We start from the raw sequence: 14,275 nt of genomic DNA on the forward strand, positions 1-14,275 counted from the left end.
CCTTAAAAGATGAAACAGAGCTACCTTATGTATCCAGTGAAGATGAAACTAATTTTAAAAAAAGTCATGAAAACATTTCACAGGAAAAAGAAGACTCAAATAGAAATATGTTCAATCATATAAAAAGGAAATGCAAATTAAAACCCCACAGATACGATATTGACCAGACTGCAGAAATCCAGCTCCTGGCAGGGAATGGGAGTCTCCTCGCCCACTTCTGGGATGGGACAACAGCCTGGCATTCTCTTCCAGTGAACCTGCAGGTACAGCTGGCCCTGCCACCAGTCAGGTTCACTTGTGACCCACAGCCCGGGGACACTCCACACACGTTCCCAGGGACAAGGACAGTGACGGTGAGAGCAGCGCTAGTCACACTATCCCAAATTTGGGAATAACCCAGATCTTATCAACAGACTAAATCTCTGTATTCATGTAATCCAGGATGAGCGAAATAAAGCTAAATGAACTAGATCTATATACATCAATGTGGATGAATTTCAAAAGTGATACTGAATTAAAGTCATATAAGCACACAGTAAGAATACATTTAACTTTAAAAAATAACACAAACATCACCATATTATTTTTTAAAATATTGACAGTTGTAACTTTCAAGAAAAACGCAGTGCCCTGTGGCTTCCTCTGCAGTAGAAAACTCTAGATTATTTGTAGGAATAATGGGGGCATCTAAGGTAATAAGCTCATAACCCACCTGGTGGCTACACAGGCATTCTCTTTTCAGTCACTAAATAGTACATACATACTAATACGCTTTTGCATGTATCAGATTTTTAAATAAAAATTTTAAATTCAGAAACAGTGGGTGACTCCCTTTCTTTCAACTGAAATGTGCATTAATGCATAGGAAAGCCCTCTGAAAAATTCACAAGTGCCATGTAAATGAAAGGTGGGAGGGAGGAAAATGAGACCTTTTATTAGGCAGCTAGCCTCACCAAACTGCATCTCCCAGCACTGCCTTTCCTTGTTTAGGCACCTGTCAGACCAGCTTCAGGGAGGAGCAAGACCTGCCTCACGCTGTCAACGCTCCACTGAGCTATTTAAAAAGGAAGATTTTATGAGACCAACAGAGTCAAATACAGACTGCTTATCTTCAGACTTTTCAACAGCTAATAATTACATGCCAAGTGCATTTCTGCCTATAGGAGCAACCACAGTAATAGTATTTATAGCAGTTACTGTTTCCTAATAACGTGGCTTTATACATATTAACTAAATCCTTAATCTATGAACAATGTTATCACACCATTTTAGGCCTGAGGAAATGAAGCACAGAAGGCAAGTAAACTTGTAAGCGGCAACTCGATTCAAATCACTCCTGGTTCCAGAATCTACGCTTCTGCTATACCGTTAGCAGACAGAAAACCAGAGACAAAGCAACCTCCAAATGTTCCAATGCAGTCATCTCTGAAGATTCTGATATTCAGTAATTGCATCAACTTAAAAGTGCATCTTTAATGCCTTATTACCTTTTGTACAGATTCTGAAATGTTTACTGTAATAGTACCACCTTTATATAAACAGGAGATTCTGGGTATAGAAGTGTTAACTTTTTGGCCCCTCACATTAATGGTAATGACGGCATTATGAGAAAATGTTTCAATACACAAAGATCTTACATTACAGAATGTACACCTTAAAGGTGATTCCAGAATTATGACATCAGATCTACACGGACTGAGAGAGAAATTTCACCTATTTTCCCCGAGTATGTTCTCCACTCATGGGAACAAGCAGTGCTATTAGGTAAACTAGGTGATAAAGAAGAACCAAACTATTACAATAGAGGAAAATATCCATATACTTGCCCAAATCAACCTTTCCTATAAGAAATTCCTGTATAAACTAAACTCTCATTTGTCATCACCATCACTGCACACTTCTATGACTTCACTTAATAGCTACAGACCCAGTTATTCTGGACTCCTTTTTTAAAACTGAAATGTGTGACAATTTAAACTTTTAATTGTCCTAACATCTAAAAACAAAAAAATGTAGCATTAAATCTCTTAAGGAATGCCATCAGTCTGAAACTTCTGCAACTTAAGCTGGAAAAAGAACTAAAATTATTAAAACTGGCTAAAGTCCACCATTTATATTTGGCCAGTCCAGCATAAAAAAGTAAGGGGACAATGTATGTGATGGTATTGTCTCAGCTTTCCCACAACCTTACAAATTTACCACCTCAGAAGAGAAAAGCAGAACATTTTTTCCAGCACAGTATTTAGAATGCTCTTTATTATACTGTTCCAGTCCAAGTCATGACTGCAAATGGCACTACAGCACCACAGATTAATGATCCCTCCCCAGGAGTAAGATTTAAAATTATACATTCATTTGGGTTCTTTTATTTGAAAACAGCAAGCAACAGAAAGATTAAAAATATAAAAAGGAAAGAAAACAAAAAGTTCACCTGGGCTACACAGAGGAGCCAATGTCAATTTTATACTTGAAATTTCTTGCCTACATGCATGCAAGTATTTGTTTAAAAGACATTTCCACATACTATTAAAGGGAACTCCAGAAAGAGTAAGAACTACTGGTTTAAGACATTCAAATCTGAACAAACATCCAAAGGAAGTAAATTTTGGAAATTGCATTTATTAATGTTCTATTATACATATTGTATTCTCTTAGAACTGGGGGAGAGGAAAGCCCCCACTTAAGGGAGATAACAAACTTACCATCTTTTATAAAATCTAATTAGAATTGACAATGTTATGGTTAGTCCTTAATTCCTGAGAATTTGAACATTAAGTTTTCTGTGAATTTACAACAAATGCTTACACAAATTTTAAATTGCAGTATGTCTGAAAAAAATGAAAATGTTAACATTAATACATTGGCAAGGAAAACCATCATCTAAACGTGTACATTAACTTAGGTGTGAGAACACTCAGCCCTGTTGCTCTGCACTTTAACAGCATTTAAATATGCTTAATCTTTTTCAGAGATTTTATTTCAAATAAGTAAACTTATTATACCCTATCCAGTCTGCAGTGACATTATTTTGAACTAAAGGTAAAATACTGATCTGTCACATTTTTTCGTAATCATAGGTATCCATGGAGTCAGCATGTGACCTCTATCTAGTATGGATGAAATAACTGACATATGTGGGAAAAATGACAGAAACCTTTGATTCTCTTCTAATTAGAATTTCTATTACAGGAAATGATTTTAGGGAAGTTAGAGAACAAAAAAATACTGTTGCTATGAAATGGTAACCAATTTGATAGAGTCAAATGCAAGATCATTACTATAAACATTGATGATAATGAAAATATAAATTATTAATTATGCAGCATGCTTCAGGGCCATTTCTACAGTTAGTATGAATTACAAATATTAAATGTCTTTAATCCATCCATTGTACATAATTCTGTAAGTCATGTTGACACAATAAAAAACATTTCCTACCTATTCTGTTTCTTCTGAATTTTAACAGTGAAAATGTTTATTTTGAGCTGGGAAAGTTACCCTGACTGTGATCAATGAGAACAGACAGGGTATTGTACACCCATTCCAAAAGCTGGAAATCAAACAATGTTAGAATTACTCCCAAGATTTACCCAAAGAAATGCTTTATACGCAAGTGCAATGGAAAAATCAAGTATTTCCTAAAATAACATTAGCATTACATGTAAAGTTTCAAACTTTGTTTTCACTGTAAAGGTATCATTATATTAAAATATTATAGGCCATGATTAACCGTTTTACTATTAACTGATATAATCTTTACAAAAATAAAGCTAATAATTGCTTGTCCGGAACTAAATTTACTCTAAATCTTTCTGTACTTTTTAAATCAGTAAATGATTTAGTTATTTAGAACTTCATTCTCACAGTGGTAATTTTTTTAAAGCCTGCACAGTGCTAAATCTGATTTCTTAGATTATACTTGGTTTAAAGAAAAAAAATCTGCCCAAACCATCACCAAGACTTCAACTGAACCTAATGTAGAAGAAACCTGAGTTTGGATGTAGAAGTAAGAATTCATTCAGTTTTCTCTGGTATAAATATGCCTTCAGCCAAAAGTAAAGCGTCAAGCAGGAATCTATGGCTTTATCTGTATTTTCCTCCATCTTGAGTATTAAGTAAATCTTAAATTTAAAGCAGTTGTTGGAGGTTAAATAAGTTCTCAAAGCAATGTAAACGAGTTATAAAATTTCTCACTGGACAGCAGCAGCTCTTGTGAGTCACATGAAATTAACAATGAACCAGTTCACACTGTACATAAAGAATACACTAGCGCCTCACCTCTAGTATCAATACCATCTTCATATATCCCTTTTATAAGAATATTGGTATGTATGCTTCATGAATTTCAGGCTCAATTCCTTTTGTTTAAACATATTTACTGGCTGAACATAGTATATGCACTGAATTTCCAATGACTGAGACAAATACGGACCAAAGACCTATGCAAATACAAATTATAAACATTCACGTAGATTATAAGAGATCTGAGGTGGCAGTTTAGGAATGTGGGTTAACCCTTCTAACATTTCATTTCAAACACCGGTTTCCCAAGCAGGCACATCAAGCCTAAAGTCCAAGAAAAAAATCTTATTTTAAAATCTCATTCTCAACCTTCGAAAAGTACAGCTTTTAGACGGAGAATGGACTTCACTTTAGAGCACTGACTTAGAGAGATGCAGCATCTAAATGTTTCCCAGAGATGCAGCCCAGGAAACACTCTGTTATTAGCTTATAACATCCACTTCACATACAATTCTGATGATCTCACAGGGGCAACGCATACCATCAGTATCATTTGACAACAGGATCTGCAGACACAGTGCTGTTGGACAGGTCTCCGTTGCTTGTTTTAGTCTCTTCTGAAAGCATGAGTGAAAATGGACATATTTATGTTCATTTAAAAAAACAAAAAACAAACTAAAATCAAGGACAATACTGCTAAATTTCAAGTGAACAAAATGTTGCACCTACCAAATATTTCTCTAATATCACAAATTATATGCAGTTTATCTACGTTCATGTTTTAGAACTCTAGGCTAAATACTGCAAATGTGATGTTCTGACTAGTTTGAAATGGGGGTGTGGAACTGTTGAGACATCAGAACTGTGTCTGGAGTGGGGCTGGTTTCACACTGCACGTTCCCCCACCTGGGCTAGGAAATCGTAGGGCTGTTACTGGTAAAAACACGACTGCAAATTCACACATAAAACTGTCCAGAATGAATACCTTCCCAATTATGTTTACAATTTATTTTTAGACTTGATTTTTTATTATGAACATAATAAAATCAATTTCTGGCTTTTTGTGAAAAATGTCATATGCATATACTTCATTAACAGAGAAAAACTATTTAGCGAATATATTTAGCAACTCTGAGCAACCTTTAGCTAAAACAGCCCTACAGCAGAGCCACCACCGAGGCATCAGGCAGATATATGGGTAATATACATTAACCCCAAACCCCAGAGAGTTGCTGAAGAACAGCAGTCCAAAGCAAGGAGCTCTACTGAGACTGCGATGTTCATTTTGTCTTAATGCTCTAGGCCTTAAAGTAAACATCCAGTCCACCTGCAGACAAGGTTCTGGCATCATGACGGGCCTGAGCACAGCCTATGTACTGCAGTAACTGAACTACTGATTCTAAACTCTTAGATTCTAAGAGTTGTTATCTAAACTCTTAGATTCTAATCTAAACTGAACTCACACTTCAGTTACTAAACTCTTCACAGTTTAGATTATACTGACTCAGATTCTTCCAGATGACTTGGCTAAATATTTTTAAATGAGCCCCAAAGTAATAAATATGTATTTTTTCACTTAATAAATACTGATTATCTTCCAGGCAACAGCCTGAAACCATTTTTCAAGCACACAATTATCAATACTTATTTAGTATAGATTCCAAAAATGCCTGCATATGCTAGTAATACTGATGTAACATTATCAATAGGGAATAGGGTAATGGATGTAAGTGGTCTACTTGAAATGAATGATCTCTCTTCAGTGTGAAATATATATTTTAAAAATTTAACTGATAAAATTAATAAAAAGTATCATAGTTCATGAAGCTCTTTTATTCTTGATTAGTGAAATAAATACAAGAAAAAGGAAACAGCAAATGTGAACCTGTCAAGTTGCCGTCCCTGGTTTTGAGCTTTCTCTGAAGAGGAAGCCCAAGTGGCATAACTTCCATAACAGAAAAAAGGAAATCATCACTTTTCAGAGAAAACAACTGGTGTTAAATTTCAAATCTGAGAGAAACGGTCATGAGGGTCCCTTAAATACGAAATACTGCAGGATTTACACCCACACAGACTGTATCGGACAGAATCTCTCCTCGGTGACCGTCAGTGGTTACGGCTGGACGGCTCTGACTCTCCAAGGTCTGGCCATAGAGGAGCACGGAAGCTATCACTCTGACACTGAAACAGTCCTGACTGTTCCACGCCCCGAGTCACCTGCCCAGGCCCTCAGTCATCTAGTCTTCAGCAGACCTGCCCTCAGCGGCATGTAGTCTCCTCTCATCTGTTCCTTCTCATCTGCTAACAGTTAAAGGGCAAAAGAAAAAACCCAAACTTCGTAAAATTTTAAATTGAGAAGATGAACTGAATAAAGTGTTATTCCAGAATGAAATGCATGTTAAATTTCTTTTCAGTTTCACAAATGATCCACTTAGGCTTTACTTTTAAAAAAAAAAGGACATTTCTAGGTTTATATATTTTTTCAAAAAGAAAAGTCTGACTAGATAAATAGTAGATTTGGGGTATAAATAGTAGATCTGGACTAGATATGGGGTATTCATATCTATTATTGATGAAAGATTTACTAGTCTTTCCAAATAAAAGCCACTCGCTAACCTTCTTTCTCTTTCTTTTCTTGGTTTTCTTCAGCCGCAGTCTTGTCAGCTCTGAAGAAAATTCTTGCACTGCTCAGTGAGAAATACAGCAATTCAAATTCCTAAGTAAATAAAAATATCAGAAATAAAAGTTGAAAATATTTTAGCAAAATATCAAAATTACCATATTTAATCTCTCTTCATTTTCTAAAATGCTCTAGTGAGTGCAAATCATGAATACAGAAACTGAACTAAGCAATCCATCCATTTTTAAAGATATGAGTCAAATGGCTTCCAAGTATCATTCATTTAAAAATATACTCTTTATGACCACTATTCATCTCACCTATTAAAATGGGAGTTTCAATGATTGACATTTTTTCAGTGATCAAGAAGTAATGGGTACTAAAAAGTCAGACCAGATCTGACGACTCTTCTCCTCTACCTGCAGATAAACATCCAGGCGTTTCTGAGTGAGATTCATGGTCTGTAGCAGTTTCTCATCCTGGCTAGTTGACTGCACATTCTGCTGCTTAGCAACTGCTCTCATCTCCTTCAGGTATTTCTCTCTAACAGACTGGAACCAGTGAAGCGAGTCAAATTCCTGGTACTGGTCCAAAAGCTTCAGGATGTAAGCCACACCTGGGTCGTCAGCAAAACCAAAATCAAATTACAATGTGTACAGCAACTGTATTTTACTCTACCAATAATTCTTAAAATTAACTGTTTTAAAATTAATCCTCTTTCCAATTACACTTTACAGCACAAATGAAAAGTTTAGCAACATGGCTTAATTCCTCCTTAAAAAGATGTGATCCCATAAAGAAATTTTTTTAAAAAAGCCAATCAAGAAGATAAAAAGAAATAATATGGCTATGAAGATCACTTGGTGATAACACAGGGCTGTAAGACTGGTTCTACTGCTAAACAGACAACAAGTGAGGAAACTACAAGGAACCCAGAGAAACGAAATAAAAGATGGTCAGACTGTAAACCTACAACAAAAAACAAAGCCTAAATAATTAACCCAAGTGATTAGCAACACCAAAGGAGCATGAACAGTACAAATGACGGGAAACAAGTATTACCAACCAGATGACCCAGCTAAAAGTAAACAGTAAACACACACAGCTTGTGAAAAATCAATCTACAAAGAGCACATAGATCTATTCTCAAGCAAACATTTTGAAAAATTCATTGTAAGGTAAACACAAAATTCATGGGAAAAGAATTTCATTAAGCTTACCCATGGCAAAGCCATCATCAGTAAAGGCAGCTCCAATTTTATTTTTTTTATTCAACTTCTCCTTGCAACTAATGGAATGCTCTACAAAGTTGAGGGTCTAAAAAAATATAACAACATATCAGAGAAACAACTGTGCTAAAAAGAGTCGGCAGAATTTAGTTCCTAAAACAGACATTTCAAAAACTATAAATAGGATCTCTTCTAAGTTCCTGCCGTTTTGATTTGAAACACTTGCCTCATATAAAAAGCCTTTTGGTGAGGTCACAATATGTGTAAGTATCTCATAATGGCTCTTTTCCAAATCCTTTAAATATCAGCACTCCCTCAATCACCACTTAACCCAAGCACACTGCCTTGCTGTAAGATTCATTCTAAAATATCATGGCATTTTACAGAAGAAGGGACTAAGGCTTGAGAGGTTTAGTAACTTCCCTAAAGTCATAACCTAAAGCAAAGTTGAGTCAGAAAAGTAGGTCTGCTTCACTTAAAAGCTTAAGTACTCTTAAACACAGCAATCCTTAGTTCTGCCCACCCAATTCATGCTTACCATATTCTTGGCTTAAAAAGCTTAGTGGTCATTTGGATAAACAAATTCCCCCCAAAAAGCACTTCCCTAAAAATTTAGCTCCTGTAAAATACTTAACTAATCACAGCATTTGATTCAACAAAGATTTACTAAACTTACTACGTGTGCTCAGGTGCTTTAGTCGTGTCTGACTCGTTATGACCCTCTGGACTGTCCATGGGATTCTCCAGGCAAGAATACAGGAGTGGATTGCCATGCCCTTCTCCAGGGGATCTTCCCAACCCAGGGATTGAACCCACTCCTCCTATCTCTAACACACTGAAGGTAAACTCTTTACCCACTGAGCCACAGGGAGGCCCAATGAAATAATTACAGTGAAAAAACTCAGCACCATCTAACACTCCCAGGGCAACATCCCTGACGACGGCAGGAGTGCAGGGCGCCTACACTGTCCAATCCGGTAACCGCCAGCCACAGCTGGCCACGTGCACTTGAGACGTGGCTGGTAAAACTGAGGAACCGAACTCTTTATAAAACCATAACTGATTTAAATTTAAGTGGCCACTTGGGCTACGATCGCACAGCACAAGAATAACGAGAGGCCTGTTTAAAAATAATTATGGTACAGTATGACAAGTGCTACAATAGCTTACAATGGAAACAAGATTATCAAGTTTCACTTTTTTTTTTGGCCTGTAAAACTTACTTGGCAATGAACTGCATTTTGTAAAGTCTTTGTTAAAGATTTCTTCCTTAGATATTTCATGGTTTTTTCTGAAATTAGATTAAAACTCAAGGAAAACAATAGTGTCCCATACTTTTCTTCTCTGTAGTGTTCTTAACCCACCTGTTTTCTCCATCACTAACTGAATTTTGACAGCTGCCCTGCAAAACTCCACTCTTCCTCAGACCCACAAATGGTTCCTCACTGCTGTTTACTATGGCTTCAAATTAAAGAAAGATGGTGAGAACTCACCGTGAGTTAACTACATTATTACTGAAATATGACTAAGATTTGCCTCCAGTCTCACAACTATCTAAATATGAAAAGATAATCCTTATCAGATAAATATGGACATTTTTGCTACATGGTATAACAATTATTATGACAGAGTATTAACAGTAATGTATTTAAAAAAGAGACAACAGAAAGGAAAATGCATGAAGAAAAAAGCTATCCGTACCCATCAGATACTTTGAATTCATAATAATGGTTCTAAGTTGGCAGACCACAGTCCATGGGGTCGCAAAGAGTTGGACATGACTGAGCGACTAACACTTTCACTTTCGGGTTTCCCTGATGGCTTAGACTGTAAAGAATCTGCCTGCCATGTGTGAGACCCCGGTTCAATGCCTGGGTCAGGGAGATTCCCTGGAGGAAGGAATGGTTACCCACTCCAGTATTCTTGCCTGGAGAATCCCATGGACAGAGGAGCCTGGCGGGCGACAGTCCATGGGGCTGCAAAGCGCTGAATACGACTGAGCAACTAACAGCAGTATGTGAGAACACACATGTTAATTCAGGCGCAACGTGAAAAAAGTCAGTACTCTTGATCAAAGTTAGATGTGATCAGAAGTTACATCTGCTCAGTGATATTTAGACTTTAGAGCTATTCTTTTACAATTTTTTTTTAAGAGCTTTGTTAAAGAAACCTTTAGAGCAGAATAACTCTTTTTCCTAATATATACCTCTCTAATCTCTGAACTCCATTTTCCTCACTGTAATAACTGTTTTCATACTGCAATTGTGGTTATTTTTAAGATGTCAACTACAGAATTAGAGCAGCACACACTATATATGATATAAAAAAACTTAGTTTAGATGCTAACAGTTACTACTGAGGAGAGAGATGCTACGCAAGTTGCTTCAGTCACGTCCAACTCTTCACGACCAACGGTCTGCAGCCTGCCAGGCTCCGGCTGTGGTTCCTTACCATTAACACCATCTGGGGACTCCCTTTAAACAGCATGCTTTTAAGAAACACTTCACATTTTAACAGTCTACATTAATCACTTAAAAGGACTATATAATTCAGTCCAAAGATTACATGGTATATACATAAAATGGAGTATACTCAAGTCATTTAAATCACACTAGGATTCCTCTGGCAGTTATTAACTAATGAGAATTTATCTTAGTTATAAAGAAGTCTCATTCTGCATAGCCAGTAAGTGAAAATTCTAGGCCACATTCACTGAGACCACATTTAGTTTTATCTACAACCAAAAAGTCAGCAGTACAGTCTGCGTGCATTTCTTGCTGTAAAAAAACTGGATCTATTTATTAACTCTTTAAAAAATTCATTTTGGGTATTAAAAATACTCACCAGAGGGGGAACAATGATATAGAAATTTCGGAGATGTATATTCTTTGGTCTTCGAAATTCTGGAGCAAAAACATCCACAAGCATTTTGAAATATTCTGTGCCTTCAGCAGAATTTCGTGTGTGATCACTGAGGACTGAATCCAAATGCCTAAAATGCAAAAAAAAAGAAAAAATGTATTTATTTGGTTCCTTTCTCAAAAGAAGAGGAAGCTTTTAAAATCTTATCTCTCATTAGTTTAGGTGAGAGCACCCAAAAATATGAATTACTATAAGACATCTCTAAACTTCCTTGGAGTACAGGATGAACTTTTTTTTTAATGGACAGAAGCTTATCATTGTTTAATTAACTTAGTCCCTAAAACAGAATATGTAGTGCCTCTTGAAATTTTAGTTTTGTATTTCTTCTCAAAATGAACCCTGCAGAAGTCCATTTCATTGTAAATAAATTCCTTTTCATCTTAACTTTCTTCACTAACACTTCTACACTTCCTGACTTCAACTGTAATCGATCTCCTTTTCAAGAATCTAGTTTCTCACTCAAACTTCAGGCTTCCCTCACAGCTCAGTTGGTAAAGAATCAGCCTGCAATGCAGGAGGCCCTGGTTCGATTCCTAGGTCGGGAAGATCCCCTGGAGAAGGGACAGGCTATGCACTCCAGTATTCCTGGCCTTCCCTTGTGGCTCAGCCAGTAAAGAATCTGCCTGCAACATGGGAGACCTGGATTTGATCCCTGGGTTGAGAAGATCCCCTGGAGAAGCGAAAGGCTACCCACTCCAGTATTCTGGCCTGGAGAATTCCATGGACTCTATAGTCCGTGAGGTCGTAAAGAGTCAGAAACGACTGAACGACTTTCACTCATTCACTGAGTCAACCTTCAGAAACATTAGCTGCTGCTTCTACATCCTTATGTATGGCCATTATCACTTTCAAATTACTATTCCTCCACCAATAAATGGTAGAAATCTCTCCTTTGAGATGCATGTGACCCAACTATGTCCAACTATCCAACCCCTCCCTCTGGAAAGCAGGCATCTATTAACCATTTTAACCACTGCCCTTCCATTTATCTTCAACTATGATACCTGCGGCAGAAGACATTAATGTCCATTTAGAGAGTCAATTTATTATCATAACCTCCTAACTCCCTGACATCACCTGCCATAAACTTTGTTTCACTTGACAAGTAAACATTAAGGCAAGAACACAACACAGGTACTTGCCATTACACTGCATCAGGGGGCCCTATGTCAGCATGTAAGGAGGATACATCAGTCTTTCCATTGGGAAGGTGGTTGTTTTCCCCTTTATGATTAATAATCAATTTGTGAGACAATGTTTCCACACTGAATATTCTGTTCTCCAAAAATGTTTTGAGAATTCATTGATGATTTTTGTCTGATGTCAAGTACTACAGTGGTAGTTGCAAAACTGGTTTTTTCCCTAAATTTTCTCATCCCTTTCATATTTACCAGCTGGCAAGCACTATAAAAAGGAACTTTCCCTCTGTCTCTCCAACTTTTATTATCACTGTATCACAGATTCTTCTTAAATTCAGTATTATAATCAATTTCTACCATTATTCTTTTTGATATTCAAATTGTTTCCACTTTGTCCAAGGGTGCCCCTTCATGCCTGACTCAATAACTGTTACAGTTATTAATAAGGAAACCCCATTTTCTAAATACTTGCTTAACAATTCTGCATGCCTTTTCAAGTTTTAAATTGCGTTCCAAAATCACTACTTAAAAGTCTATACATCTGCACTCTTCAATAAGATTGTCATTAGCTATTTAAATTTAAATGAAATAAAGATTTTATTTCAGTTCCCTAGTCCCTTAGCCCTATTTCCAGTGTTCAACAGCTATAATTGGTAGTGGCCACTGTACTGGAAACTACTGCTCCAGGTTACATAAAAGGACGGACCAGTATTCTAGAGCCGTGCTGGCAAAGAGGAATATTAAAAAAGAGTAGAAAGAAATAGGTAAGGGGCTTCTCTGGTGGCTCAGTGGCAAAGAATCCACCTGGCAAGGCAGGAGACATGGGTTTAATGTGTGATTCGGGAAGATCCCGCGTGCCGTGGAGCAACTAAGCCCGTGTGCTACAGCTCCCGGGCCTGCGCTCCAGAGCCTGGGAGCCGCGACAGGGAAGCCTCCGCAGTGAGAAGTCCATGCACTCACTCGCCACAAACAGAGAAAAGCCCACACAGCAACAAAGACCCAGCACAGCCAAAGATAAATAAGTAAATACAATTATTTTTTTAAGATAGGTGAAATGAATTTTGTTACTGAGATTTTTTTTTTTAATTTCTACTTTTTAAAAATTATCTGTCTGCACCCAGTCTTCCGCTGCAGCACAAGCACTCTGAGCGGCGGGGCGTGTGGGATCTCGTTTCCTGACCAGGGGTGGAACCCAGGCCCTCTGCACTGAGAGCGAGAAGTCCCAGCCACTGGGCACCCAGGGAAGGCCCCATTTTGTTAATGAGACATTTGGCATTCTTTTTGAAACACTAAATCCTCAAAATTAGTTATGAACTTTATACTTCTGCACATTCCAATATGGACTAACCACATGTCAAGTTGTTGAACAGTCACATGTATTTGAGGGCACCGTCTAAAAGATCCCTTTTAGTGACATTGGAAAGATCTCAGAATACTGTAGTCAAAAAAATTATATTTCATAAACAGACCATTATTTGCATAATAAAAACACTGACATATCAGTTTATATGTTATCCTCTAGTCTTTAATGTTTAAATGAATATAGATTTTTTAAATCTCCAAATTTAACTTATTTTTCCAAGATTAGATTACCTTGCTGCTTTTAATGTTTCTTCTGCAAGACCTTCTTCTTTGACTAGTTCTTCAAAATTTACAATATCTTCAAGATCAGGTACAAATCTACGTAAGAATTTTAGAAGGCATTTATTAAAGCAAGTTAAATATATGAAATTGACAGACATAAAAGCAGTACTGTAAGACTAAATTTTTCAACAATATCTTTGGAAAGAACTTTGCATTTCAGTTATATTATTAATATCACCACTTGTATTTGGAACAACTGAATTCCAAAACTCAATTTCAGCATTTTTAATTATTTACATATAATCATCAAATTATAATCTTTAAAAATTATGTAATCTATAGAACATTTCAAACTGCACTGATAAAAGAAATTAACTTCAAAAGATACAGATTTTCAAGTCTGCTATAGTCTTAAAATTTGAGAAAAATACTTAAGTAGTAGGATTAATGGTTTTCTTCCGTATCTGATCTCAAAATACATCAGTAAGAAAAGAAAAAAAGCCCCTTAAACAATATTACTTTCAATAAAGACAGATTTA

At 36.6% G+C, this 14,275-nt stretch overlaps 2 protein-coding genes across 4 annotated transcripts in view; one reads left to right on the forward strand and one right to left on the reverse strand.

The window, feature by feature from the left end:
• The window catches only part of APPL2 (adaptor protein, phosphotyrosine interacting with PH domain and leucine zipper 2), a 57,727-nt gene extending 54,857 nt beyond the window's left edge, over positions 1–2,870 (forward strand). Inside the window, exons 22-23 of one of the 2 annotated variants that reach the window (XR_009689807.1) lie at positions 152–263; positions 1,273–2,870. The gene's annotated coding sequence lies outside the window, so the exon portion shown is untranslated. The remainder of the gene's footprint in view (positions 1–151; positions 264–1,272) is intronic. The other variant, XR_009689806.1, reaches the window with a different exon arrangement.
• WASHC4 (WASH complex subunit 4) overlaps positions 2,600–14,275 on the reverse strand; it is a 52,652-nt gene continuing 40,976 nt past the window's right edge. The window contains exons 28-34 of one of the 2 annotated variants that reach the window (XM_061125456.1): positions 13,746–13,832; positions 10,936–11,083; positions 8,083–8,179; positions 7,282–7,478; positions 6,859–6,958; positions 4,784–4,859; positions 2,600–2,828 (exon numbers count right to left, since the gene is read on the reverse strand). In XM_061125456.1, the coding sequence (XP_060981439.1) occupies positions 4,792–4,859; positions 6,859–6,958; positions 7,282–7,478; positions 8,083–8,179; positions 10,936–11,083; positions 13,746–13,832 (697 nt within the window). In that variant the 3' untranslated portion in view covers positions 2,600–2,828; positions 4,784–4,791. Of the gene's footprint in view, positions 4,860–6,858; positions 6,959–7,281; positions 7,479–8,082; positions 8,180–10,935; positions 11,084–13,745; positions 13,833–14,275 lie in introns of both variants that reach the window. The other variant, XM_061125455.1, reaches the window with a different exon arrangement.

Source organism: Dama dama, chromosome 22 (genome assembly GCF_033118175.1).
Source record: "Dama dama isolate Ldn47 chromosome 22, ASM3311817v1, whole genome shotgun sequence".
Lineage (NCBI taxonomy): Eukaryota > Metazoa > Chordata > Mammalia > Artiodactyla > Cervidae > Dama > Dama dama.